The following is a 24,829-nucleotide window of genomic DNA, read 5'->3' on the forward strand; positions in this document are numbered from 1 at the left end:
TGCCACGCCCCTTGGTCGCCCCGCCCCGGCTGGCCGTTTGCGCATCCCCATTGGTTGGAGGCCAGACGAACGAAGAGTTCTATTGGCCGGGAGCCGCTTCGTGCCGCGCCGCCTTCTGGGAGTTGTAGTCGCAGCGTCGCCGGAGCGGCCGCCATTGTCCCGCGGGCGGTGAGTTGGGTGGGCCCGGTAGCGGGAGTGGCTCTTGAATTTGGGGTCGCCTTGGGCGCCTGTTCGCGGCCCTTTCGTCCAGAATGGACTCTGAGAAGGAGGCGGCAGCGGCGGCCATGGTGACGGGGCCGCCGGAGGCGGCTCGACTTCAGGTAATAGTAATAATAACGGTAACAACACCTCTGGCAGTGGGCTCCAGGTCAAGCGCCTCGCTCAAACACTGACCCTTTACATTGCGCCGTGAGGAGGGCACGGCTGTTATCCCCCTTTACACACGGGGAAACTGAGGCACGGTAAGGGCGCGCGGTGCCTGGCGCGGCTGGTTAGGGGCGGACCCGGGGCTCGAACCCGGGCGCGCTGGTCCCCGCACGCGCACGCTCCCCTGGTTCCCCGGCCGCCTCAGATGCGGGAGTGAGGGCGGTTCCCGAGGCCTCCCCGGGCGGAGGCAGGACCGCCCCACTTTCAGCCGCCCCCTTCTCCCAGCGGCTGTCGACTATAACGGCGAGTGCAGGCCGAGCTGAGGCGGCGGGTCTTAGGACATCATCGAATAAAGATGCCTTAATGCCTGGGACGCAGACGCCCTCAGGGAGCCCCACACGCGCAGCCCTGCCGTGGGCGTGGAGCTCGCCTGGGAGCGAAGGGCGGGGCACCGCTCGCCCCGCTCAGGGGGTGCGTCCGCGTGCCCGGCTGTGAGCGGACGCGGTCCCGAGCGGTCGGTGTTTGCAAGGCGTCTGAGAAGGTACCTTTTCCCGAGCTCAGGCAATCCTAGGTAGACTGGCCATTGTGTTCGCCATAAAGTGGAGCCTCCTCATGACAGGAACTATAAATTAGTTAATACTTCTCAAACCAAGGCAACTTTGAAAGTATGCATACCTGTCTTTTTTGTTTGTTTAGGGGGATTTATATTATTTAGTATTTGGTACACAAAATGAAACTATTGGTAATCTTAGATTGCATGTTTTCAGTTGTGATTTGCAATGACATGCAGCCACACTTTAATTTGCCCTTGTGGGTGGGGGCAGAGGCTGAGCAGTAAGAGAATTAGGAAAAAGGTGTATTATGTATCTGTTGCTATGTAACAAATAAACAAAAACTTAGGGACTTCAAACAACAGTAAATATTGTTTCACAGTTTCTGAGAGTTAGGAATTGTGGAGGGACATGGCTGGTGGTACTGGGTCGGGGCCTTTCATTAGATTGCAGGTAAGATGGCAGCCAGGGCATGACTGGAATGGAGGATCCACTTCCAAGATGACTCACTTAGTGGCTGTTGGCAGGAGCCTCAGTCTCTTGCCCTGTGGGCCTCTCTGTGGAGGTCTTTTGCATGTCCTCGCAACATGGTGAGCGTGTGGTCGAGGAAAGGGTAAGATAGTAGCCATAATACCTTTCATGACCTGGCCTTGGAAGTCACACAGTCTCATTTCCTTGTATCCTGTTGGTTCCAAAGGTCAGCCCTGCTCAGTGCAGACTTCACAAGGGTGTAAGTACCAGGAGATGGGGGTCACTGGGGACCAGCTGGGTGGTGGCCACCACAGGCAGCAAGGATCAGAAGTAGAGGGCTTTAGGGCCACTGTATTCTTTTCCTGCTGCTTCTCCAGGGGAGAATCTGTTTCCTTGCCTTTTTTAGTTTCTAAACTGGATTCCTTGCATTCATTGGCTCATGGCCCCTTCCTCCATCTTCAAAGCCAGCAGTTTAGCATCTTGCTTCACCAGTTACCTTGTTGCTTTCCATCCCAAATCTCCCTATGCCTCCTTCTTAGAAGGATACTTGTGATGACATTGGGCCTACCTGGGTAATTCAGGATAATATCCTCATCTCAAAATCTTTACCTTATCACATCTGCAAAGTCCCTTTTGCAGTTAAGATAATACTCACAGGTTCAGATGATTAGGACCTAGATATCTTTGGGGGCCAATATTCATTCAGTCTGCCATAACCAAGCTGAAGGATATTATCCTGCATTTACTCAGTCAGCTGAGTGGTAGGGATGGGGAGATGATGAAGGGCTCACCTAAGGCAGTGGGAGAAAGGAGAGAGTAGAGCCCATTGACCAGGTGCTGGCCAATGGCTGAGTGGCCTGGTCAGTGATGGGAGGGTCCATGGCAGCAGAGTGTGCAGAGGAGAGAGGTCTGAGTGCAGGCCCCATCAATTCAAGGGAAAAGGAAGACTGCTGGAGCCTGAGGAGGGACAGCAAGGAGGGTTACGAGACAGCAAGGAGTGGGCTGCTGGAAATACAGGAAGCAGGCCTGAGGGACTTGTATGGTGCCGCTCAAAATCTCAAGAGCCTGAACAAACCAGTAATTGGTGAATCTGGTGCCTGGGCCATCACTAGTCACCCGCGCACAGTAGGTGGCACAGGCACGTGAAGGGAGGAGGCAGAGAGAGCATGGATCTAGATTGAATGGGAGGTGAGGTTGCAGGAACAAGAGCAGAGACCTCTGTTCCAACCTTTCTTCCCAATCCACATCACTTTTGCCTAATACATCCCTCTCCTTTGGCAGTAGAATAATATCTGCATAATTTTTGTTCAAGCCATATTCCAGCTATACTACAATTTCTCTAATGTATTTGTCTCTATTCATGTTTTTCTTAAACACCCTTTTTAAAAATTAAATTATAACTTCAGAAAAGGGCACAAATCCTATGTGTACAATTTGATGATCTACCACAGAGTGAACACATTCATGATCACCACCATGTCAAGAAGTGGAATGTGCCAGCTTCCCAGAGTCCCCTGCAGTTTTCGTCTAGGCACCATCTCCTTCCTTCCCAGAGCTAACTGCATTTTGACTTCAGATACCATAGATTGGTTTCTCTGCTTTAAATTTTGCATGGAATCCTACAGGTCATATTCATTCATGTCTGGTTTCTCTCATTTATCCTTAGGTTGATGCCAGGGTGGTTGTGAGTATTTGTAAACTGTTAATTCTCCTTGTTGCGTACCATTCCACTTGTTGACCGCACACATCATATGGAGCCCTTCTGTAGTAGAGTTCATTTGGTGTCTTTATAGATTTTGGCTGTTATAAACACCGAAACTGTCGAGTCACAGGGTATATGCAGATAGAAATTGCACAGATCACGCCCACTGGCAGTGTAGGAAATACTAAAGATGGCTACTGGGGAATGTTCTTCTGATGGCGTGAGCCATGGACTGGTGCTGTGTGAGCTGCTTCCCTCTAGAGCGCTGCAGCCTAAAGTACTGAGGATGGAGACAAAAAGACCCATCACCTGGAGACACCCCAGGTTCTGGATGAGAGCACGGATCACCACAGAGAGTGGCTTTATCACTCTCACTCTGATCTGGGCCCTGTGCTGCACTGGGTGAGGCCAAGCCATTGCCTGCCTTCACCCTGACCCTGTACACCTTGTCCTATAGCCTTCTTAACTAACATTGCCAGAGTGGCAGCATTCTCCAAATTCTTAGCAGGAACTAGAGCCTGTGGGAAGTATTTTTGTATGTGTTTTTTTTTTTGTTTGTTTGTAACAGCCTTATTGAGATTAATTCACAATAACAACCAACCCTTTAAATTGCACAATTTGTTGTTTTCCAGAGTTATGCAGCTACCACCACAATTTTAGCACATTTTCACTTAAAAAAAGGAACACCATACCCTTTAGATGTCACTCCTCTAACTTTCCCATCCCCCAGCCCTACGCAACCCCTAACCTACTTTCTGTCTCAATAGATTTATCTGTTCTACACTTTTCTTATAAATGGAACCATATAATATATGGTTTTTGCAACTGGCTTATTTCAGTCAACATGATGTCCTCAAGGTTCATCCATATTGTCCCATCTATCACAACTTCATTCCTTTTTATGGCTGAGAGATATTCCATTGTATATATGTACCACATTTTGCTTATCTATTCATTTGTTGGTAGACACTTGAGTTGCTTCCATCTTTTGGCAGTTGTGAACAATGTAGCTGTGAACATTGGTGTGCAAACCCATGTTTTCTTCTAAATGTATAACGTTTAATTCTTTCATTTAGATCTTTGATTAGTTTTGAGTTAATTTTTGTATGGTGTGAAGTAAGGGTCCAGCTCATTCTTTTGCATGTGTCTATCCAGTTGTCCCATGGAAACATTTTATGTCCACTTAATCTATATCTCAACCCCAAATGGGTTTGTTTTTTTTTTTTTTTTAATTGACAAGCAAACTGGGAAGTAGAGGTGGGTACCTGCTCAGTGCCTCTCAGGGATAAAGTGGCAGAGCCAAGACTCTGTTCTAGGAGTATCTGGCTTTCAATCATTGTCCACCAAGTTCACAGATATGGTTTTTTCAGATGTGTTTTGTTTTGTGGATAAATGGTCCTTTAGGTACATTTAATTAACTACAATTGGAAGATTTCACATATATATCTGACTTAATCTCCAGCTTCTCTCCAAAGATTAGACGTTTCAGCCGCATGGGGCCTGCGGTACCACAGTCAGGTCTGAGTCCCAGCTGCCCCTTTACATGGGGAACACACGCCCCCTCACCTCCAGCCTCACCACTTACAGAGGAAGGTCACATGTGGGCTCTTTACTGACTCACTTCAGTCATTTGTGAGCCTGCCCAGTCCCTGAAGGCAGGTGAGTTTCCCACCCTGACTGTACAAACTTCTCTCTATATTTTTTCATTATAACCTTTTTATTTTTAAAATACTTTCCAACTTATAAGACAGTTACAAAAATAATATGAACCCCATATGCTAATGCCAACACAGCCCTATACCCCCAGATATTCAGACCCATCAATTTAACATGTTTCCATATTTGCTTGTTCATTCTGTCCAGAATTCTACCAATTCATTTTCTGAACATTTGAATGTAGGTTGTATATATCATGTTCCTTGAACACTTAATACTGCCATGTACATTTCCTAGGTACAAGGATATTCACTTATATATCCACCACCAGTGCAGTTATTAAATTCAAGATATTTAACATTTATATGAAGTTTATGGTTTACATTCCATTTTTTTATATGCCACCAATAATGTCCTTTTGAGCCTTGCTTTCTCTCCTCCCTTGTTAGATCCAGTCCAGGATCATATATTGCTTTTAATTGTCATTGTCTCTTCAGATGCTCATGATTTTTTTGTCATTGTTGTGGGAACATATATACAACATACACAACATAAACTTTCTTCTCAGCCACTCCCTACCATACCATTCATTGGGATTAATCACATTCACTATGTTGTGCTGCTCACATCACCTTCCATTATTAAAACTTACCCATCTCCCCAAACAGAAACCCTATACTCTGCATTAATTCCCATGTCCCTTGGCCCCTGCACCTGGTAATCTGTACTTTAATTTCTTTCGCTATTAGTGTGCATATTCTCCATTGTTTTTTTTGTAGTTACAATGTTAAATTTAACATCCTAAAACTGTTATAATCTTGTTGCTTTGATACCAACTTAACTTCCATATATACAAATTATGTTCCTGTTCTCCTCTGTCTATCCACCTTTATGTAGTTTATGTCAAAAAATTACCTGTTTAGGGGAGGAGATATGGCTTAAGTGATTGAGTGGCTGCTTCCCTCATGGGAGGTCCCAAGTTTGGTCTCCAGTGCCTCCTTTTTTTTTTCTTCTAGTTTATTTGTATTTATATTTTACAAAAACAGTCATATATGCAATATCACCCATATTTATATTTTACATGAGGTTTCACCATATTATATAATCCCATGTTACATATTTAAGCTTTCCTTCTAGTAATATACATGTTCTTAGGCTTTCCTTTTCTTTTTTTTTGTCTTTATTTATTTTTTAATGTTACATTCAAAAAATACGAGGTCCCCATATACCCCCACCCCCCCTCACCCCACTCCTCCCACAACAATAACCTCCTCCAACATCATGGGGCATTCATTGCTCTCAATGAACACATCTCTGAGCACTGCTGCACCACATGGTCAATGGTCCACATTTAAGTTTACACTCTCCCCCAGTCCACCCAGTGGGCCATGGGAGGACATACAATGTCCAGTAACTGTCCCCGCAGTACCACCCAGGACAACTCCAAGTCCTGAAAATGCCCCCACATCACAGCTCTTCTTCCCACTCCCCACCCCCAGCAGCCATAATGGCCACTTTCTCCACCTCAACCCACATTTACTTCCATCACTAATCACAACAATTCCAGAATAGAGCATCAACAAGTCCACTCCAATCCAGACTCCACTCCTCCATTCTGTGGACCCTGGGGTGGCTATGTCCACTCCACCTCTGTATCAAGAGGGTGCTTAGATTCCACTTGGATGATGGATGCAGTTCTCCTGTTTGCAGTTGTAGGCACTCTTGGCTCCCTGGTGTGGTGAATGACCTTCTTCACCTCCCTGTTAGCTGGCTGGGGTAAGTCCAATAAACCAAAGGATAGGAGTTGCAAGTCTGTTGAGGCTATCACGTGGTCAGTCCAGAGATTCAGGTCCCCTGAGCATACACTAAACCCCAGCGCCAGCCACAGGCCCGGTAAAAGTGACAGGAGAGGCTTGTGAACAAAGATCACATCTGAGTCCAACTTCATCACACTCAGGAACACAAACTCCAAACTCAGTGCCTCCTAAAAACAAAAAAACCAACAAGCAAACAAACAAAAGAACCAACTCAGGGGAGCCAGTGTGGCTCCGTGCTTGAGCTCCAGCTTCCCACATACGAGGTCCAGGAGTCAATCCCTGGCCCTGGTACCTAAAAAATAAATAAATAAATAAAAGTTACATACTTGTACATTATGAACCCAAAACTGCTGATTGTCGCTTTATGCATTTGCCTTTTAAATCCTTTAGGAAGTGAAATGTGGAGTTGTAAACCAAAAAAACTATACTACTGGCATTTACCCCATCATTACCCTTACCGAAGATCTGTTTCTTCAGACAGCTTCAATCTGTTGTCTAGTGTCCTTTACTTTTCCCTTGTGTACAACATGTTGCTTCTCTCTTGCAGGTTTCAGAATTCTCTCTCTCTGTTTGGCATATTTGATTATACTATATTGCAGCATTGTGGTCTATTTGCCTTTATCCTGTGTGGAGTTTGCTGAGCATCTTGGATGTGTTTTTTCATGTCTTTTGTTAAATTTGGGAGGTTTTCAGCATTTATTTATTTGAGTATTCTTTCTGCCCCTTTGACTCTTCTCCTGAGACCCCCATGATGCATATATTCATACATTTGATGGTGTTCAATGGGTTCCTCAGGCTCTGTTGGCTTTTCTTCATTCATTCTGCTGTCTGCTCCTCAGACTGGATGATTTCAGTTGTCCTATCTTCAAGTTCACTGACTTTCTTCTGCCATTGCCAGTCTGCTATTGAACCCCCCTAGGGAATTTTAAATTTCTGGTACAGTGGTCTTCAGGTCTGTGTGGTTCCTTTTCATCATTTCCATATCTCCGTTTTGTTCATCTGTCATTTTCCTAATTTCCTTTATTTCTTTGTCCATGTTTTCCTTTAGCTCTTTGAGCATATTTAGTATCATCTTTTAAAAGTCTTTAGTCTGGCACATCCCCAGTGTGGTCTTCCTGTTGATGGTTTCTAATGATTTTACTTTCTTTTGCCTGAGACATCAGAACTTCCTGTTTCTTTGTACATTTTATAATTTTTTATTGAAAACTGGACATTGTTGTATTTTCACGTGTTACTGTTGGAATTTAGACCAAGGCTTCTGTTTGTTAAGCTTGTATCCACCTAGCTTTATGACAGATTGCCTTGAATTCAAGAAGCTAACACACAAAAAAAAGGAAAATAAGAAAACACTTTTCCTAGTCTTTGCAGATTGACCTATAAGCGTGCTCTTCTTCAGGGCTTATCCATACAATGAGTTTGGAGAATAGCTCCAGGCCAAACTGTAGAGGCCTCCCTGACTCTTTCTGCACATGCCTGTTGTCTTGGGCATGCACATGTGTCCCACTAAAGTCTCCTCCTCTAGGAATGGTTTATTCACAGTCACAGACATTGCACCAAAAACCAGCAATCCTTTGCCCCAGGCAGCCACTTGATTGCTCTCCCAAAACAGGCAGATTGGGACAGACATGCATGCTCCCAATATGTGCATGAGGGTACTCTGTACCCTTCAAACCTGGGACCAGGGAGCTGATGTTGCACAGTGGTGCCAGCTTCCCACATACGAGGTCCTGGGTTCAATCCCTGGCCCTGGTACCTTAAAAAAAAAAAAAAAAAATTGGGACCAGGAATCCATACTGGGAGTGTGAACTGATTCTCTGCAGAGCTGCTGAGGGGTTGGGAAGGGGTTGGCTAGGGCACCACAAGATCCTACTGCTGTTAAGTAGCCTTTTTCTTGATTACATACTCACCCCATTACTGCATTCCTTTTCTGGAGCTTTGAGAAAGACATTTCTGCCAGTTCTCGCTGGTTGTTCCAAAACTTTACAACCCAGGGAGCAGATGTGGGAGCACCCACCTCCTACATGGGAGGTCCTGGGTTCAGTTTCCAGTGCCTCCTGAAAAAAAAAAAAGTAAAGCAACAAGCAAAACAAAAAAAAATACAACTCAGGGGAGGAAATGGATGTGGCTCAATTGATTGGGCTCCCATCTACTATGTGGGAGGCCCTGGGTTCACTTCCCAGGGCCTCCCTGTGAGGGCAAGCTGGCCTGCGCCTGCGGAGAGCTGGCACAGCAAGATGACACAACAAAGGGGGACAAACAGACACAGAAGAACACAGAGTGAATGGACACAGAGAGCAGACAGCAATCAAGCAGCAAGGGGGGAATAAATAAACAAAAAGTAAATCTTTAAAAAAAAAACAACTCAGGGAAGCCTATGTGGCTCCATGGTTGAGTACCAGCTTTCCATATTACGAGGTCCCAGGTTCAATCCCTCGCCCAGTACTTCAAAACAAAACAAACAAACAAACAAACAAAAAACCGTATAACCCTTTTTTCAAGGAGGAAGATGTGCCTTCACTTTGTATCTCTGAGGGTTAGTGGGTACCAGTTAGCTATTGTTCGGCATAACAAACTGCCAAACTTAGTGACTTAGCATTTACTGATTATACCTGGTCTCAGCTGGGTATTCTTATCTGCTGCAATCAATTGTGGGTCAGCTGTGGGTTTACTTTTGGGGTCTCTCACACATCCTCACTGTACAACCCAGACCTAATACAGTGGCACGGTAGGTGCCCGTTAGACCTTATTCGCCTCTCAGAACTCTGCACTCTCTTAGGACACGGTGCCTGCCTGTCATTTTCTTCCCCCTTCCTCCTCCTCAGAATACAGGTGGGAACAATCCAGCTGACTACGACTGTGTGTGATGTTTCAGGAACTGGTGACTTTCCGGGATGTAGCTGTGGATTTCACCCGCGAGGAGTGGGGGCAGCTGGGCCCTGCCCAGAGGACCCTGTACCGCGACGTGATGCTGGAGACCTTTGGACACCTGCTCTCTGTGGGTAAGGCAGCTTCCCAAGCTGATGACCTGCTCCCTGTGCTGACTGGTTCCTCCCAGGTTGTAAGTCCTGGGGCCTCTGGAGGGAGGACTTGACCACGAGCAGGATTTCAGGACCCTAGGTTCTCATTCCCTGTGGGAGAATCTCTGCTCTTTCCTATCCCAGTGCAAAGCCCTCACCTTGTTGTGAGGCATCCCCATGTGTTCTGACAGTCAGGAGGCTGGGGCTGGAGTCTGGGCTGGTTCTTTCCATCCAGAACAGATTCCCAAGTCCTTTGTCTATCCCTCTTCCCAGGGCCTGAGCTTCCCAAACCTGATGTCATCTCCCAGCTGGAGCAAGGGGCCGAGCTGTGGCTGGCAGAGAGAGGAATTGCCGGAGGCCGCTGTCCGGGTGAGAACCTGCCAAGTGGGAGCCCCTGCTGGGAGCAGCCCAGGAAGTGACTGGAGATGCTGTGATGTATTGGTAGTCTGGTGATTCACTAAAGGAACTTAAGAGATTCAGCATATAGTCATACTCATGGCTGAGTGTTGTATGGTAAAAGGATGCAAAGCACAGTCCATAACGAGAATAGGCCCATGGGGTGAAGTCCAGAGGAAACGAAGCCCAAGCTTCCAAGGGTCCTCTCCCAGGGGAGTCACATGGGTCATACCTAACAGCCCCAGCAATGGTGTGTGCCAGAACCTGAGATGTTGTCTACCCAGGAGGCTTCTTAGAGCCTCAACGCTCAGGGTTCTCACTGAACCGTGACACCTCTGCCTGGCACTGACAAAATTCCAGACTCCGGAAGGAAGCAGGTGTTCAGCATAAGCCGTGTTGTTTGCCAACAGTTCAGGCAGTACAGGCACTCTTATGAGTTATGGTAGTGGGACCCCTCCTGAAATCCAGCTTTCCAGACACCAGCAAGGCCAACCTTGCTAACAGGCCGTTCTTGGGTAGCAGTCTCAGGCCTGTTGTGTCAAACTTTTTCTTCCCCAGTGGTCAGCGCCCTACCTGGAGTGCCCCGCCCCCCCGACAGCAGGGCCTCCTCATCTGGGTTCCTCTTCTCCTGCTGTCAGAATCCCACCCCTTCATCCCCTCCTGTCCACCTGCCTTTCCAGGTTATTCCTTCTCTCCCCAACCTTCTCAGCAAGCCCCTTCCACAGGATCATTTCTGAGATGTGAACTTGTCCTTCGTCTTCTCCATTTTCTCTTATATGTCTAGCTTCTATAAACATGTTCCCCGTGGCTGCAAAAAGCAGAAAACCAGGCTAAAGTGGCTCAGAAAAGATGGAGGTCTTTTTCTCACAAATCAAGAAGCCCAGAGGTGTCCCTTTCTGGTGCTGACTCAGCATCTCAGTGATGACAGGGCTGAGAGTTTTGTAATTCTTCCAGCCTTTTCTTGAGTCGCAGTGTGGCTGCAGCAGTTCCATTAGTCACATCTATACTTCAGGCAGGAAGGGGGAAGTGGGAAGAATGGTGCTACCCACATCTGTCCCTTTTTATCAGAATCCCAGATACCATCATTTCAGTCTCCTTGGTCAGAGCTAGGTCACATCCCACAACCCAGCCCCAAACCCAGCTGCTAGAGGAACTTGGTTGTCCTCACTGGCTTGGACCAGTGGCAGTCCCATCCCTGGGGTTGGCACATTGGTGCCCTGACCACATTCTGGAAGGGACGTGGCCAACCAGCAGTGCCTGCAGTTCAGCCTTCCGCCTGAACACCCCATGGGAGCTTTCCGAACCCACAGAGAAACATGTATCCCACAGTAGGGTCCAACCCACCCTCCCAGGGTGGGAGTGAGTCTCTCCAGCAGGTGGCGGGCAGCCAGGTACCGTGTCTTGACTGAGGAGCCCTGCACCAAGTGTGATGGCTTCCTTCCCAGAACACTCACCTGTGTCCGCCCAGGTGCTTAGGTGTAACTTCTGCCACGCCAGCCTCTTTCTGGCTTCCACAGCCTTTCTCACAGGTGCCCAGGTCTGTCCTGATCCTGCCCACCCATCATTTAGGCCATGTTGCTCTGGAATCATTTCTGCCTTGGCTGCCTTGACCCCTCCCACTTCTCTGCTGCCCTTTCCATTGCTCTGTGACTTTCCTTTCCTCTTCCATCCTGCACCTCCAGTCATCTGGGGGACTCTCTTCCGCCTTCTGCACTGTGCTGCCCAGGGAGGCTGGTTCGTCCCTGCACTGAGCCTGCATTCCCACCCCTTTCACTGGCTGTTATTGCTGTTACTTCAAACTTAGTTTGTCAGAAACAAATCCTTATTATCCTGGAGATACACCTTTGTCTGACAGGTCTTATAGTAAACCAGGATTTAAAATAATGTGCATGGCCCATAAATATTAAGCACAATGTCCTGCTTGCCCATGTCAGGGATGTGGATCAAAAATCATGACAGAGAAGCAGATTTGGTTCAATGGCTAGAGCGTCCGCCTACCACAGGGTAGGTCCAGGGTTCAAACCCGGGGCCTCCTGACCTGTGTGGTGAGCTGGCCCACTCGCAGTGTTGATGTGCGCAAGGAGAACCCTGCCACACGGGTGTCCCCCGCATAGGGGAGCCCCACATTCAGGAGTGTGCCCCGTAAGAAAAGCTGCCCTGAGCAAAGAAAGCACAGCCTGCCCAGGTGTGGCACCACACACATGGAGAGCTGACGCAGCAAGATGACGCAACAGAGAGAGACACAGATTCCCAGTGCCACTGACAAGAATCCAAGTGGAGGGAAACCGACTTGGCCCAGTGGTTAGGGCGTCCATCTACCACATGGGAGGTCCGCGGTTCAAACCCCAGACCTCCTTGACCCGTATGGAGCTGGCCCATGCGCGTGCTGATGCGCGCAAGGAGTGCCCTGCCATGCAGGGGTGTCCCCCGTGTAGGGGAACCCCACGCGCAAGGAGTGCACCCCGTAAGGAGAGCCGCCCAACGTGAAAGAAAGTGCAGCCTGCCCAGGAATGGCACCGCCCACACTTCCCGTGCTGCTGACCGACAACAGAAGCGGACAAAGAAACAAGACGCAGCGAATAGACACAGAGAACAGACACCGGGGGAGGGGGGGAAATTAAAAATAAATCTTTAAAAAAAAAAAAAAAGAATCCAAGTGGACACAGAAGAACACACCACACATGGACACAGAGAGTGGACAACGGGGTGGGGGCAGAGAAATTTTTAAAAAAAATCATGCCAGAATTCATACCCAAACAATTGTAAATACTTTAGAAGCAGAAAGCTTTTACAAAGTCTGGTTTTGCTTTATATCAAAACAAAAAACATTTCTGTCTAATAGTTTGTACTAGATTGCTTTGCTGCTATAATAAATTACCACAAACTTGGCGGCTTGAATCAGTCTAAATGTAATATCTCACAGTTCTGGGGGTCACAAGTCCACGATGGGCTAGCAAAGCAGGTTTCTTCTCGAGGCCTCGGGGGGAATCCAATTCCCAGCCTTTCGCAGCTTCAAGAGCTGCTTTTATTCCTTGGCTTGTGGCTCCTTCCTTCATCTTCAAAGCACAGTACTCCAACATCTGCTTCCATCATCACATCTCTGACTCTGATCCTTCTGCTTCCTCTTAGAAGAATCTCTGTGATTACCCTGGGCCCACCAGATAATCCAGGATAATCTCCCCATCTCAAGATCTTTAACTTAGTCACACCTGCAGAGTCCCTTTTGCCATCCTCACAGATACCTGGGGTTAGAATGTGAAAGTTTGTGAAGGGACCGTTATTCTGCCACCTGCCTACTTGATTAAAAGAGAGAATAATTATTTATTTTTTAAAAAAAGAAAAGAAAAGAAACCAGTCCTTATCTAGGCGCCCCATGTCTTTCAGTGTCACCAGAGTTCTGCCACACTAGGCTAGGGCTAGGTGATCCTGAACCCCTCAGCTAGGGCCTTATTGCTCACCTTAGTTCTTAGTGTTTTCTCCCTGTTGTCACTTGGCTTCACCTCCTGCAAGAACCCTCCCTGGCTAACTCCAGTCTTGGTGCATCTCTTCGTCCCTCTCTCTGCCAATTGCTCACCTCTCTCAGCAGGGGTGATGTGTTTCCTAGATGCTAGGCTCACTGGTTCTGGGGTGGCTGGGGCTGTAGGCTGTCAACAGTGTTCTGGGGAGATCTGTGTGGCGTCATTATGTACAGCGGCCCCAGTTGTGGGAGTGCCTGGAACTGGAGCCTGTTGCAGCCTCGATGCTCTGTGCTCTCCCTGAGCCAGTCTCCCTGGCACCTTCTGTCCAGGCCAGGCTTTCTCCCACCACTCTGCTCTTGGCCTTCCATATACCCAACCTGTTCGTGCCAGCTCATCCCTTGCAAATGGCCTCAAGTCCACCCCCTCCGAGCCTTCCATCTGCTCTCTTCCCACAGGTAATACAGACTCAGAGATAAAGTTATGTTTACTTCAGCAGTGCCTTCCATGTTGATTCTCAGCCAGGCTCCCGGCTCATCGGTCCCTTCAGCCAACCCACCATGCATTCCTCTCAGCCCTGGGAGTATAGCAGAGAACAGACAGGCAGGGCTGCACCCTCACTCATCCAACGTTTCCAGTGTTGAAGACAGGGATTTTAGAAATGGATGTGAATGCCAGGCTTGATGAGGCTATGAAGGAAATCTTGGCTCATGAGAGAAGTGGAGAAAAGAGGGGCAGGGCAATAGTGCATACAAGATAGTCAGGGGAGGTCTCTTTGAAAAGGGGACATCTGAGCAGAGATGTGAGAGGATGAGAAGGGTATGTATTTGGGGATAAGGGTTCCAGGCAGAGGGCCCTCATGTTCAAAGGCCCCAAGGAAGGAACATGGGTGCCATCGTGGAGGAATGGTGATGTTTGCTGGGAGCAGAGTGAGCAAAGGGGAAAGAGAAAGGAGGTAGGGTCAGTTAGGGTGGAGAGGGTAAGGAGCGTGCAGCAAGCGCGTCTGCCATTGGAGGGACTTGGCCTTCACTCCGGGTGAGCAGATGACTGACGGGTGTGTGTGTATGTATGTTTTGGGTTTATGTGTAGACTTTATTATTTTCTATCAGGGGCTCATGCTGGCAATATGACTTATCCCTGCTGATGTTGTGTCTGTTTGGTCCCTCCACTACTGAGTTACTTTTTTCCCCTTTACATACTACAGTCTTTGGAAGGAAGTAACTATGTACAGCCCACACTTAAGGAATAAGGAATTATGCGTTTTTTCTTGCTGAAATAAATATATACCACATTTTGTTTATTCATTTATCAGTTGATGGACATTTCTTAGTTTCCATTTTTTGGCTCTTGTGAATAGTACTGCCATGAACATTTGTGTACAAGTTTTTGGGTGACTGACCTCTGGTTTTACAAGACCCCTCTGGGGGGGGGGGAGGAGAGTAGAGGAACCTGAGCCCAGGCCAGTCTTTCAGTTCCTCCAGCACTTCTCTGCTTGGCTAGGCTCTCGTCCGTTCCTTCCTTTAGTCTTTTCCAGGCTTTCACACTACAACAGTTTCGAATACTTACTACCTTTCAGTGCCAGACACTGGGAATGGCATTCTGTGTGGTGAAATGTAGTAATGTGTTGGATTTATATGTGTTTTGGAGAAAACCAAAGCAGGTGAGAGGGCTCAAGGGGGGTGGGGCAGGTGAAGAAGCCTGGATCCTGTGGTTGGCAGAATGACACTTCCCCAAAGAGGTCCACACCCTGATCTGCAGAGCCTGTGAACACCTTCGCTCACATCGCAGAAGGGACTTTGCAGGCGTGGTTAGTTAAGGTCCTTGATATAGGTACATTATCCTGAATGTAATAACTAGGGCCCTAATGTAATAGGTGGTAGAGTCAGACAGCAAAGGCAATATTCTAGAAGCAGGTGTCAAAGTCAGAGATTTAAAGATGCTATGCTGCTGGCTCTAAGGCTGAAGGAAGGGGCCAGAGAATGCTAGAAGATTCTCCCCTAGAGCCTCCCAAAGGAACACATCCCTTCCAACTCCTTGATTTCAGAAGTCTGACCTCCAAAACTGTAAGATACTAAATTTTTATTGTTTTAAGCCACTGAGTTTGAGATAATTTATTAAGTAGCAGTAGAACATCAATACACCCCACTCCCCACTTTGTTGCATTATAAGGAGATAGAGAGCCTGTGCTTTCCTGAGGTGCAGTCTTGTTCTAGAAGATTCTGAGTCCAGGGGCACTGTTGCTCCCAGGGTGCCCTGAAGCCTTGATGATACCTCCACTTGGGTATTTCATGAGTATATCAAACATTGCTTGTCCAAAACAGAACTCATTCTCTCCCAAAGCCTAGCCTCCACTTCCTTATTATCTGACTCCCTGACTAGATTGTCAGCTCCTGAGGACAGGGTTGTCCTCTCTTGTGTTCACTGCTTTATTCCCAGCACCTAGGTCAAAGGTCAGTACATATATCTGTAAAGAGTCAGGGAGTAGACACTTGAGTCTTTCTGGGCTGTGCTCATTTCCTGTCACTGCCTTACCAAATTACCACAGGCTAGGCAACTTAGAGCAGCACACATTTACCATATTTCATTCCTGTCAGTCACTAGTCCATATTGACTCCTTTGGTTTCTCTGTTCTGGATCTCATAAGGCCAAAGTCAAGGTGTCCGCTGGGCTGGGATCTTATTAGGAGCTCTGAAGAGCCCATGTCCTGGCTCATTTGGGTTGTTGATGGAGTTGAATTTCATGCACTCAGATCCTTGTGTCTTGATGGGCTGTCACTGAGGGGTCCTTCTCAGCTTCTAGAGGCTGCATCACTAAAGGCAACCACAGTAAAGCAGGCTTTTCTTTCATTTTGAATCTTTCTGACCTCTTCTTCCTCATGTCTCCTCTGCCTCCTCTTCTGCCTCTTCTGCCTTACCTCTCTCTGACTCTTCTGCTTACGTGAGTACATTGGGCCTACCACGATAATCCAGGATAATCTCGCTATTTTAAGGTCAGTTGATTAATGACCTTAATTCTACCTGCAAATTCCCTGCTTAGTAGTACCCAGATTAGTGTGTGTTTGAGTAGCCAGGGAATGGGAATCCTGGTATATATTTAGAATTCTGCCTCTTTGTCACTATACTATTTCACAACTCCCTCCTCCTCCCCCTCCTTCAGCCCTTTGAAAACAAAAGCTTGAGGGTCATATAAAAACAGGCCATAGTTTGCCAACCTGATCTAGACCAGTACTGGCCCACAACAGATGTTTAAAAAATATTTGTTGAGTGAAAGAATTAGTGATGCCATGTTTTAGAAGGGGCATTTGGTATTAGCATAAGAGTGGAATTGGGATTTGCCTGGAGGCTTAAGATTTTGGGGGCTTCTTCACCTCCTTGTTTGTTTGTTTTTTCTCAACCTCTCAGAGCTTTGGTTTTCTTTCAGGCTGGAAGACTAGCCCTGAAGACCAAGTGTCTCCCAAGGAGCAGCGTCTTCCTGAAGAGTCATTCCACGTCATCAAAAGAGAACACATCCCAAGGGATGCTCCTCAGCCTTCCACATTAGGGGGGGACCGGGAAGGTGAGGGCCAGTTAAATGCACACAAGAAGGACCAGGATAATTTGAGGCAACTGGAATTTGGCCTTGAAGAAGCACTAACTCAGGATAGCAGCAACAAAAGTCCCAGACTTGGAGAAAACTGTGTCCTGAGTTCTAACCTAGTTCCATTAGAAGAAATCTCTAGGAAAAAATATTTGTGTACTTATGACTCACATGTTACAAGCTTGGAACATAATTCAAGCTTAATCAGTCAACAGACAGTCTCCTCAGAAAAGCAACCCTTTGAAAACAAGGACTGTAGCAAAGCTTTCGATCAGGGCATTCAAGTTCTGCAGTTTGCAAGAAGTCAGATACAGGATAAACCCTACAAATGTACTGACTGTGGTAAATCTTTTAACCATAATGCTCACCTCACAGTGCATAAGAGAATTCATACAGGAGAGAGACCTTATATGTGCAAAGAGTGTGGGAAAGCCTTCAGCCAGAACTCATCCCTCGTTCAACATGAGCGAATCCACACAGGAGACAAACCCTATAAGTGTGCTGAATGTGGGAAATCTTTCTGTCACAGTACACACCTTACCGTACATCGGAGAATTCACACCGGAGAGAAGCCCTATGAATGTCAGGACTGTGGGAGAGCCTTCAACCAAAATTCATCCCTTGGCCGCCATAAGAGAACACACACTGGAGAGAAACCCTACACTTGTAGCGTATGTGGGAAATCTTTTTCGCGGACCACTTGCCTTTTTCTGCATCTGAGAACACATACTGAGGAGAGACCCTATGAGTGCAATCATTGTGGGAAAGGCTTCAGGCACAGCTCCTCTCTGGCTCAACATCAGAGAAAGCATGTTGGGGAGAAGCCCTATGAATGCCGCCAGAGACTGATCTTTGAGCAGTCACCAGCTTTAATGAAACATGAATGGGGGGAACCCCTTGGCTGCAACCCATCTTTGAGTCAAGATGAGAGGACCAACCAGAGTGACAGACCTTTTAAATGTAATCAGTGTGGGAAATGTTTCATTCAGAGCTCTCACCTCATCCGACATCAGATAACTCACACTAGAGAGGAGTCCCATGGATGTAAACAACGTGAACAAACCTTTAGCCGGAGCTCACACCTCATCCAACATCAGTACACGCATTCAGAAGAGAACTCTGGGAGTGGAACAGAGGCAGCACAGCCCGCAAGCAGAGCTCTTGCCTTGTTTGACATCCATGAAATAATCCAAGAGAAAAACCCCGTGCACGTTATCGGTGTGGAAGAACCTTCAGTTGGCACATCTATGTTATTTGACATTAGAGAATCTACATAGCAAGAAACCCTACAGGTGACTTTTGGACCACAGGTCCAGATGTGGTAAGTCCACATAATGTATTCATGGAAAAAGATGCTGAGAGGAGAAATGCTGAAGGTGACCTGATTTCTTAAGGAAACTGTGCTTCCCAAACACCTGACATCCAACCCCAGTGCCCATTTGACCACAAATGTTTTATAATGTTCCAATAATGAGTTCATAGGTAATAGAACCTGTCCACATGTGTAATATCAAGAGATCAGTATATAGCCTATGTTGTAAAGGTTAATTGAAACAAAAGTAATTTATCCTTTTATAAAGGAGAATTAAAACTCAAGTAATTCTATTGGAGTAATATAATGTGTACTGAATTGGTGCAGTATCTCACTGTATAAATGCATGGGCCCAATTACACCAGAAGATCTGGGACAATAGCCTGTTGCTTGCAGACTAACATAGAGTGTGGTGTTAGCCAAGGAAATACCATGAGGTATGTGATGTGATTTCCCAAAATTATGAATAACTCTTGGAAAAGTTTGCAACAAAGCAGAATGCCATTGTGTCTTTGGAAAATTTGTGTAAATTCTAACCATGCAGGAATTAATTTGTAGTTTTATGTGACATCTGATTAAGGTCTCAGTTCACAGATTATAAATAGGTTGTTTCACCTGAGTACATGGTCCACTGAGGACAGTTCTGTGTTTCAGTCATTGGAGCATACTTGGCTCCTGCCCCCAATATGGCACTTACACATACCCAATCATGTGACAAAGAAGCCCCTGTGAAATTCTACAACATTCTCTGAGGTTGGTTTACCTCCGGTTGAAAACACTGCTTTAGAACATACAGTGTTGCTATAAACCAGTGGTTCTCAACAAGAGGAGTTTTACCCCCCAGGGCACATTTAACATTATCTGGGGACAGGTTTGGGTGTCACAATTTGAGGACAGAGACTACTGACATCTAGTGGGGCGAGACCAAACTGCTGCTAAGCTTTCCACAACACACGGGGCTGCCATAAGAAAGAGTCACTGTGCCCTCAGTGTCATTAGTGCCACGATAGAGAAACCCTGAGTGAAGCCAGCGCAGCACTGTGGCAGACCTCTTCTGTAGTCTATACGTGGATTGATCAGGGCTGTACCAGCAATCCTGTAAATCAATTTTAATGAATGGTATCATTAGCTGGTTTTGTTTTGTTTTTAAAGATTTATTTATTTTATTTATTTATTTCCCCTCTCCCCGACCCCAGTTGTCTGTTCTCTGTGTCTATTTGCTGAGTGTTCTTCTTTGTCTGCTTCTGTTGTTGTCAGTGGCACAGACATCTTTGTTTCTTTTTGTTGTGTCACCTTGTGTCAGCTCTCCGTGTGTGTGGCACTATTCCTGGGCAGGCTACACGTTCTTTCACGCTGGGCGGCTCTCCTTACGGGGTGCACTCCTTGCACATGGGCCTCCCCTGAGCGGGGGACACCCCTGCGTGGCAGGGCACTCTTTGCGTGCATCAGCACTGCGCATGGCCAGCTCCACACGGGTCAAGGAGGCCCAGGGTTTGAACCATGGACCTCCCATGTGGTAGACAGACACCCTAACCACTGGGCCAAGTCTGCTTCCCATCATTCTGGTTTATACACAACATTGGCTTTAGCAATTCTTTCACTATTTTGCAACACTCATCATTTTTATGAGGAAAGGAAGGGAATCCATCTATTTTTCTGATTCTAGTTTTCAGCATTTTATTGTGGAAATTTTAAACATGGGTAATACAGTAGCCCTCCCCACTTCTGCCATTGAATTATTTTCACATCAGTTACAGTCTTCATTTTTTTCAACCATTTCAATATGTATCTCTAAAAGACAAGGACTTTTAAAAAATATATATATATATATACTCATGTTGGTCCATTTTCATAATCATCTTAAGATGTTATCTGCCTTTTTGGCTATGTTGACATTTGCACCGATCTTTTGGGGCCAGAGCATGCATCACAACCACGGCATCATGATTGTTCTTTGTGTTCTTCACCGCTATGCAACTGCAGTTGAAAAAAAAAAAGTCAGTCTCACTTAAGAATGTCTGTGATGAAGCGGGGGAAATGCTAATTTTATTAATTTTAAAAGGAAAAAAACCTACCATATCACCAGTATCACATTCAAACAAAATAACAGTGATTCCTAAATATATCATCAAACATGCAGTGTTCACGTGTTCCTAAATACCTCATAAATTTTATTTGTTTTCAGTTTTGTTTGTTCTAATTATAATCTAAACAAGATCCATGCAGTGCACTTGGTTGACATGTTTCTTAAGGCTGTTTTAATCTACAGGTCACCTCTCTTTCATTGTCATTCTTTTATTGGAAAAAGCAGAATAATTGAAATTTTGCGCCACCCCCTGCCAAAGCCTGCCCATCAGTCTTTCTGTGTCTCTGGTGGAATGACTTGTAATGATGTGGCCTCATGCCACTGGGCTCTACTCTTTTCATTTCCCTCTCATTACATGGGGTCTCCTTGGGAGGACCAGTCAAAGACCTTTCTCTCAGACGTCAATGCCAGAAAAAGCCACACTTGAGAAAATGTGTTTTTATAGAGAGAAGGAAATTTAAATGTCCATGCTTTAAAGCTTCAGCTCGGTCATTGCATCGCTTTCCTCCTGCATTAAAGAAAAGTGTTGTCCTTTGTCCATGCTGCTTTTGACTAAAAGAGAGTTTTGGTCCTTGGTATCTCATAACACAAGGGATATAAAAACCAAGGATTTCAACCTACCCACATTACCCTAAAATGAAGCAAATCATGGATCGTCCATAGCCAAAACACCTATCCCACTGGGACAGAGTCATGTGCTCCAGTTACACAGAACAATTGCTTGTCATTGCACAGCTTTAACCAGCTCATTCTTTCATTTGGTATTCCCACTACAGTTGCATTATGGTGAAGTTAAATATATACCCTAAACTTCAAAAATGGAAGGGAGATTAATCACAGTACATCTTAGCATGTAAAAATAGGTCCCTAAAAATATAGTCCAGTAGGATTCTTGGATTGGCAGGGTGAAGAGTTGAAGGAAGAGCCATCATCCTGGAAAAATGCAACTTCGGTCCTAATTGCTGTCACAACAGTTGACCATCAAAGCTTACTATCAAAACTTCATGTACCCATTTTTGTTCTTTGGCTGCTGCCTTTGTTTCTCAGCTGTGATTACAAATATACAATGGATTGGCTTAAACAATGGGAATTTATTGGCTTAAGGTTTTGCAGCTTGGATTAGTCCAAAATTGAAGTGTCAGCAAGGCAATGCTTTCTCTTTGAAAACTGGCATTTTTTTCTGGGACTGGCAGCCAGTAATCCTTGATCCTTGGCTTGTCCTCTCACATGGTGATGTCCTCTCCTTTCTCTCCAGGTTCCTGCTGACTTTCAGCTTTTGCTTCCACATATGGCTCTCTCTCCATAGAGCCTCCAGGTAGAGGCTCAAGACCCACCTCATTGGGTTGGGCCATTCCTTATCTAAAAATAGCATCTTTGAAAGGTCTTATTTACAACAGGGTCTCACCCACAGGCAGGGACTAAGAGTCAGAACATGTTTTCTTTCTGGGGTACATAATTCAGCCAACAAAGATGCTGTGAATGCCATGACTGAGGGTGTTTCCACTGGAGCAGAGATGGCATCCATGAAGTCCTGAGCCAGTTCTGCCAAGGTTCCCCAAAACCCTGAGGAGCCCAGGTTTCATTTCTCTGCACTCCTCTTCCCTCTGGTGGATTCCTTATGTGCTTCCCTTAGCAGCTCTCACTTTTCATGGCAGCTGTGTCTTCATACTACACCACCTTCCACTTCATCCTTACCAGAGAATCTTGCCATTTACATAGCCAAGAAAAGCTGCGTTTTTGACAGTGCCTTAGTAATAGTTCTGGGACGTGTCATTACCCCTTTTTACAGGTGAGGAGACTAAGGCACAGCATGATAAGTGGTGAGCTCAAGGTTACACAGCTAGAAAGTAATGGAGTCAGAATTTAAAGACAATACCCATTTACCAGTGGCTTGAACATACTGGGCTTTGTTCGAAGGCTGTCTTTTCAGCGGATCAGCTACATGAGAGTCAGTGCTTTCTGCAGTTCTCTCAACCTCCCTCGTGGTCAAAGGGACTGCAAGAAGGTTGCTGCAGTTCCAGTCATGGCATCTGCAACCAAGACTGGAAGAAGGGCGGAGAGCAAGGCAGGCAACACTCATCGCTCCAGTGAGGGCAGAAGAGCCTTTCCCTAACAGGTGCCCACTTTGCCTCATCGGCAGGACTGGGCACCAGGTCCACCTCTAATGTCAGGGGCTTGGAAAGCTAGTCTTTGGCTTTTCTAACCTCTGTAGAGGAGGCAGTAACTAGCAGCATCTGACGCTGTTCTCCTTCAGTTACTTGAAACTGAATCAGAACCTCCTTTGTTCTCCATTTCATTGGTGCCAGCTCATGCTAAGACCCCCTGTTATGCCCCTGCTACTTCACAGAAACTAGTGACTGGGCCCGGGCCTCCACTTCTCAGCAAGGTCTCTTCCTCTCGGGTTGTCAAGCCCACGCCCTCGTGTCCACACCCCAGCCTCTTGCATTCTGGGATGCCACGCTCTTCTGGATTCCTTCCTCCCCTTTGGCAGCTCCTTGGCCCCTGTGTAGGCTTCTCTTCCTCACCCCTCTCAAGCGTTGGGGTCCCAGGGCATGGTCCTGGGAGCCCACTTTGTTCTCTGACACCTTCCCAGGTATCTTCATCCACAGTCCTGCCTTTGTGCTGCTGATTCCCAAGTCTGTGGTGCCAAGCTGCAGACCTGAACAGCACCTAGCTACTGCTGGGCCACCCCTTGGGTGTACCACAGTGTCTTTGAACCCAGCCTATCCACAGTGAAACTGTCATTTTCCAGCCGAGACCCCTCCCGCCTCCCTCTGGTCCCTTTCCTGGTGGGATGTTACCCACTCGCCTTCTATCATTCACCTTCCACACCAGCAGTCCTGTTGGTTTTACCATCTGAGCATCTCAGATCTGCTCCTTCTCTGCCACCACAGGACAACATCTGAACCACTGCCCCCATCCCTGTCCCCTTGCCCCTGGGATCCTTCCCCAGTCTCTCACCAGCTTAGCCCACATCACTTCATCTCTACCCTTTTTACTGTATACCCCCAGCCTCAATGAATGTGCTTTCAAACCTCTAAAGTGCCTCTAAGCTCCCCTGTTGCCTCTGTGTCTCTGCTTGGAACACTTCCCCGTCCTGCTCCTTGGATAGCTCAGTCCTCCCATTCCAGGTAGATAAGCCTGCATGTGCTGATTCCGGGGGCACTGCTGTGCCCTGCTGTGCACGCACAAGGAGCCCTCCTTATGCTTACCAGCTGAGGCACTTTTCTACTTGTGATGTGATGGCCTCCACAGCTGTCCAGGTCTGGGGATCACTGGGGCACAGTTCTCAATCTGTTTTCCTCCTCACCAAACCATTTCCAGCATCCAGGGCAGGGCCTGGCTGCCATTTCCTATGTGCTTAATGTTCACTAAGTTAATGAAATCAAGAATTGGATTATTGAAAAAGCCAACATATATGAGACCAAACTGGCCAGTCTAACCAAAGGGAAAAAGAGGAAAGAAATAGGATTCTAAATGGAAGCTTTTTAAAAACTTATACTTTAGGGAAGCTGATGTAGCTCAGTGGTTGAGTGCCTACTTCCCACATACGAGGACTTGGGTTCAATCCCAGGCCCCAGTACCTCAAAAAAGAAAAGAAAAAAAAACTTTAATTAAAAGGGTTTTTTGGGTTTTGTTGTTGTTGTTTTTTTGTCGTTGGTACCAGGGATCAAAACCAGGACCTCATACATGGGAAGCAGGTGTGCAACCGAGCTATGCCCACTCCCCTAGAAGTTTCTTTTAATTTTAAGAAGAGTGTTTGCAGTTTTATCGCCAGTAAGTCTGGAAATCTAGATAAGTGGATGTTTTTTCCCTGAGAAATATAACTGGTCAAAATCAAGATGTTGAAAACATAAATCATAAACAGGAGACATTGGGAAGGGTGTCAAAGATCTCCACCCAGTCAAGGAGAAAGCCCTCGTTATTCAGAGGAGGCAGAACTCTGCAGTTCACATTGTCTGTCTTCCATATCACTGGCATTTTCATCTGATATGGGTTTTAATACCCAGCCTTAAAGAGGGCTGTGATTCTCGGGCTGGGGGATGTGACCAGTCCTTGATGGTCAGAAATGTACTGATTGCAAGGGAAAGGGGGTGGAACTAGCTTGCACTGGAAGGAGAAATTTCACCTGACCCCTAGCCTATCCCTGTGTTAGGCTAGGGATGGAGAGTGGGGTGGGGACTTCGGGGGGCGGGGGGAGAGGGTAAGAAACACTGCAGTTACTAACAAGTGAACATCCTTTTTCTAAGATGGGCATCTGGTCCAGTAGGGAATTAATGAATACTCCCTGTAATCAAGAAACTCCTGCTCTAGCCATGCAAGAATGGTTCAGCATTAGGAAATCCGTTCTTGCACTTTACAAAGAAAAAACTGATGTGGTCATTCATGTCAATAGAAACCAGAAAGACACTTGATGAAATTCT

At 46.5% G+C, this 24,829-nt stretch overlaps 1 protein-coding gene across 2 annotated transcripts; it reads left to right on the forward strand.

The window, feature by feature from the left end:
* The first annotated feature begins 124 nt into the window (after positions 1 to 124).
* On the forward strand, positions 125 to 23,871 carry ZNF8 (zinc finger protein 8). 2 transcript variants are annotated; one of them, XM_004484733.3, is made up of 4 exons: positions 125 to 320; positions 9,436 to 9,562; positions 9,854 to 9,949; positions 16,852 to 23,871. In XM_004484733.3, the coding sequence occupies exons 1-4, from the start codon at positions 252 to 254 to the stop codon at positions 18,282 to 18,284; spliced, it is 1,725 nt and encodes a 574-aa protein (XP_004484790.2). In that variant the 5' UTR covers positions 125 to 251; the 3' UTR covers positions 18,285 to 23,871. The 2 variants fall into 2 exon arrangements, with proteins under 2 accessions (XP_004484790.2, XP_058135444.1); XM_058279461.1 differs by lacking the exon at positions 16,852 to 23,871 and having other exon boundaries at positions 9,854 to 13,327.
* The last annotated feature ends 958 nt before the right edge of the window (positions 23,872 to 24,829 follow it).

This window comes from Dasypus novemcinctus, chromosome 18, assembly GCF_030445035.2.
Source record: "Dasypus novemcinctus isolate mDasNov1 chromosome 18, mDasNov1.1.hap2, whole genome shotgun sequence".
In the NCBI taxonomy this organism is placed as follows: domain Eukaryota; kingdom Metazoa; phylum Chordata; class Mammalia; order Cingulata; family Dasypodidae; genus Dasypus; species Dasypus novemcinctus.